The sequence below is a fragment of the Chinchilla lanigera genome, unplaced genomic scaffold (genome assembly GCF_000276665.1).
Source record: "Chinchilla lanigera isolate Chin_1 unplaced genomic scaffold, ChiLan1.0 scaffold00028, whole genome shotgun sequence".
In the NCBI taxonomy this organism is placed as follows: Eukaryota; Metazoa; Chordata; class Mammalia; order Rodentia; family Chinchillidae; genus Chinchilla; species Chinchilla lanigera.
In genome coordinates, this window is record NW_004955429.1 from 12,323,288 (window position 1) to 12,328,215 (window position 4,928).

The 4,928-nt window shown below is 37.2% G+C and overlaps 1 protein-coding gene across 1 annotated transcript; it reads right to left on the bottom strand.

Annotated features, from left to right (window-relative positions):
- Positions 1 to 822: 822 nt before the first annotated feature.
- On the bottom strand, positions 823 to 1,731 carry LOC102017147 (vomeronasal type-1 receptor 90-like). The gene has a single exon (XM_005387245.1). It carries the CDS (start codon positions 1,729 to 1,731, stop codon positions 823 to 825), a length of 909 nt encoding a protein of 302 aa, XP_005387302.1.
- Positions 1,732 to 4,928: the final 3,197 nt, after the last annotated feature.

A 4,928-nucleotide genomic window follows, 5' to 3' on the forward strand; every position in this document is an offset into this window, starting at 1 on the left:
CCCAGACTGCACAGAAAATACTTTACATAATAAAAAATGGAAATCTCACTTTATTAAAAAGATTTTGCACACCAAAAGAAATCATCCAAAAGGAGAAAAGACAACCCACAAGGTGGGAGAAAATTTTTAGCCAGTTGTTCCTCAGAGAAGTTTTACCTAGAACATATAAAGAATTGAAAATAAAGAGACCCTCAACTTTAAAGACCCAAACAAAAAATGGGCACAGGAGAATACACACTTCTTAGATTAAAAAAGTACAAATAGCAAATAAATATATGAAAAAAATGTTCAACATCTCTGGTCATTCAAGAGATGCAAATGAAAACAATGCTGAGATTCCATCTCACCTGAGAAAGAATGGCTATCATCAAGAAATCAACAAATAAAAAATGCTGACAAGGCTTGTGTGAAAAGGAATCCTTCACTTTTGGTGGGAGAAAAGAGTGGTATAATCTCTGTGGAAAACAGTGTGTAGATTACTTAGAAAAAATAAACTAGAGCTTCCATTTGACTCACATTCTTGGTATCTTCCCAGAAGAACTAAAAATGGCACATAAACACCCTGGTTTGTAGTGGCACAGTTTGTAATAACTACATCTTGAAAATAGCCCAAACGCCCATCAATCAATGAAGTCTCTGTTTCTCCAGAGTTCGAGTGCTAAATTATCTACAATATACTGGTCACATAATACACAAAATAAATGTTTCCAAAAAAGCATAACTACATATAGTTCAGCAATTTAGTAGAAATTCAATGTATTTGCTTTATATGAGTGGAAATTACCATGACTGAACATTTACTCTCTTTCCCTACCTGGATGTTCAGCACCTGATCATTCGTTTTTCAGTGCTCATTAGCACAAAAGGACAGATTGTGGCATACCCACTGCCCACAAGCATCTGGACACAATGATGAATTGGACTATTTTCCCACACTATTCCAGAGGATAAGAAAATAACACAGTCTAAAAAGTACATGAGCATAAAGAAACTCATGAGCAGCAGAATAGTCCTAGTGGCCCTTTCTTCTGGGGATGATTTTGGAGAAAAGATGGTGCTGTGAAGGTACTGGAACTGCCTCTTATGCCTGCATAAGAGACTTACCATGTATCCACTTGAGAGAGCCATCAGCCCTATGAAGGAGATATCCTGAATATTCACCAGTGACAAAAATATGTACCTGAATGAATAACTAATAGGCCACTGAGAGCAGGATTCAGTGACATACACAGAACTGTGAGAGGTCACATTGGAGGTGGCACCCACAGAGAATAAGTAGCGACCACTCAGGAGCATATTGAAGATCCATAGAAAGACAAGGCCACATGGGTAGTAATGTGTGGATTTATGTTTGAATTTTGCCAAACAAGAATTTCTGGGACTGAGCATGATGGCCTGGAGGACGCTCAGGAGGCAGGTGGTACACATGGAGAGGGCCCTCATCAACCTGTTCACATAGATAACTGATTTACACATGAGATCGCTGCCCCAACCCTCAAACCCAAAAGTGTCTGTAGCTATGAAGCCCACAGTTACCAGCATCACCAGGTGGATCAGGGCCAACTGAGCGATAGTCAGGTCCAGGGGCTTGGGCCTGTGCCTGAGGAGAAATGTGAGGCTGTGGAACAGAAGCAGGACAGTGTTGGCTGTGATTCCAATGGAGACTTCAAAGAAAACTATGTTTCTTATGTCAGTATAACTGGAAAATTTTCTCTTTTTATTCATCTTCATGGGGTTAAACAAACAATAAATGCCTGTAGAAGAAAGCAAGAAAAATTATTTATCACAAATATCACCATCATTATCATCTCAACCAACATTGTGGCTTCACCAGACCCTGGGGATTTCCCCCAGTCCTTTCCATCTTCGGAGGCCAGGTCCACGTCACACCCTCCTGGAATCACCACTGTCCTCCTGACTGTCCCAGCCCTTCCCACTGGTGGCTGGATGTGCGTTCTATTTCTGCTTTCCCACAGCATATCTGCGAAGAAATTATTATGTGGAATGGAAAGTATTTCCTTGTTTTTTTCTCAATTTTTACATTTCAAAATCAGGCACAATGTCTTCTGTACCTTTGTGTCTCCAGAAAGTGGAAGAAGTGCTGGGTATATACTATAAACACTATGTTTTAAAGTAAAAGTAGGGAAAAGAGAATTGCCTGTATGTGTAAGGAAATAAGCTCTTCCCAGGCAATAATTGTGGGTGGGACAGCCATGCAGTGATGTAATTTCAGTGTTATCTTTACTCTGGTTTATTGTCAGAAAAAATTCATAGAGAACAGATGTTGCTCAGTAGGTTATGCCACTGGTGACTAAAATTTACATCTCTGGTCTGACATTGATCAAATGAAGGTCCTGAAAAGTCAGTTAACACATATGAGCCACAGTTACCTGGTCTGTAAATATATAATATTGTGAAATAGGAGGAAAATATTAAAGCAGGAAAGGGGACAAGGGAGAGAGGGGGGGAAGGAAAAGAAATGAAAAGTAAAAAAAAGAAAATCAGGAAAACAGAAATAAAGCTTTGTAAATGGGGAAGGGAGAAGGGGTTTAAAGGACAATAGTTGAATGGGGAGCAAAAAGCAAGTGATATCATACACAGTTACAAATTCTCTATGATGAATGTGACCATTATGTACATCTGAAATGTAACAACAAAATCTAATTTAAAGAAATGAAAGTCGGGGCTGGGGATTTAGCTCAACTGCACAGCTCCTGCCTGGCAAGCACAAGGTCGTGAGTTCGATTCCCGGTACAGGAAAAAAACCGAAAAAAGGAAAAAAAAAACACAAGTCAATTAGCAAATCTGAGTCACAGTTAAGTTACCCAATCTGTCAAATGTGAATAATTATATCCCTTCTTTCCTAGAGATTTTATGTGCCCATAAATAACAAACATGCCGTAGGAATGGAATAGTAATTATTCTTATGATTCCATAGTTCCTTATACATGTAATTTGAGATATTTGATACAATATATAAAGTAATCATCTCTGGTGAATTGAAAAGACCAAGGAAAAGTGAATACCAAAATACAAGACTCTTAATAATGTCTGATAATAAGACATAAGAGAAATTAGAGTCTTGGTTGATTAGTATTGCATGTCTATATCTGTTTTCATGAGAAACCACTTTGAAGATATCAATATGTAATACAACAAGCATTGTTAATTCCCTACCACTTTGTTTGTAACTCCGTATTGTCTGTACTGTTCTTTTACTATTTTGTAAAATGTTGTCTGTCTGTTAAAAAAAAAAGAAAGAAATTAGAAAGACTCTTTTGGAAATTTCCAAAACTATGCAGCTTATATATTCTAGAAACTCATGCCAGAAAAATTGTGTCTCAACTGGGCATGGTAGCACACTCATATAATCCCAGGGCTTGTGATGCTGAGGAAACAGGTTTCCTGCAAGTTCAATACCAGCCTAGGCAAAAAAAATCAGTTCAAGGGTAGCCTGAATTGCAGAGCAAAACACTGTCTAAAAACAACAACAAGAAAGCCAGTGAGAAAACCAGCACCTCAGTCATCATAGTGCCATTATTATCAGGATCACACTTTGCAGATTTCTTTCATTCCATCACAAACATGTGGAATGAGAATAGGAAACACAAGCAGGTTTTAAGGAAATTGTGATGATTCTTTCCTAAGGGTTTTAATAGATGAATGGCAAACATTTCAACCCTCAAGGTATTTCACCATTAGCCCACAACTTTATCCTTCCCTGAAACAAGAAAGAATATTTTGGGAGACATATGGGATCAAATATGAATTTTATACTGAAGAATTTGGTACTGACCAGCTTGTAGACTATCTTTCTGTGTAATCAGCCATTTTGTTTAAAGCAAGCATTTTTACAGATTTCATTTCAGGATCCTAATATGGTAACATGTGTGCAGAAACATATTTTCACAGGTTAATCATCTGAATATCATAGATTAAGACTAGATTTTCACAGCTACTCAGAATATATTGCTTTATGAGTAATTGAAGGAAACCTGAAACGTGAACTAATGATCATATTCAAGACTTAAGAGGTGGAGACTTGGTCTAAATCCTGTGCAAGTTTTGATTTATAAAATTGAAATTTCTAGGAAGAATTAGAAAAACAATCTTTTCCAAGGTATTGATAGAGGGAAGTAACAAAATTTTCTCCATTTTTACAGTCAGCAAATTAAAATTGTTTCTGTGATTTGCTGAGGGGTAACATCAGAAAATACTCACGTGACTATCAGGGCTCTCGGACACTTGTGGATCATGTGCTACCATTAAGACATGCCTCAGTGGTCCTCTTGGTCTTTCAGGCACTTAGAAATGGAGATTCTTATTTCCTGAACATCTATTTCATGTAGTGTACAAATATAACATCATAATATTTTACAGAAATACCATTCAACTGGTACATAGAACATTTAAGGATAATATAAGAGAATTATGTGATAATACAAAATATAAATCATAAACTAGCCTCCCTATGATATTACTGCAAAAGTGATGCTTTATTGTAATTGTTTTTAAAAATTGAGTCTGGCATAAAACTTGTAAAATAGGCCAAATAGCATGTTTGAATCTTCCATGAACTGAGGGAATACAACTGTATTATTTTCTCACTGCTTAGGGAACTGTGGCTGTACAAACATGAAGGATTGAGGTGGAATATCTGTGCATATGCACTACATTTACTCACCATTCAGGAAGTCAGGGAACCCCTGGGTCCTTACCTGAAACTGGAAAATCTTTCTTAGATCCGAAGAATGATCTCCAGAGCAGTAATACAAGAAAGTGCTACATTCATGAGTATCCACTTATGTTTTTAATTCACATGGAGCATCAGAACGAAGACAGAATATAAGGGCAACTATCCAGTCATCTCCACATTGTGTGGATGACACACAACTGTATTAGCAAAATAACTTTGTCCTGTTTTTGTC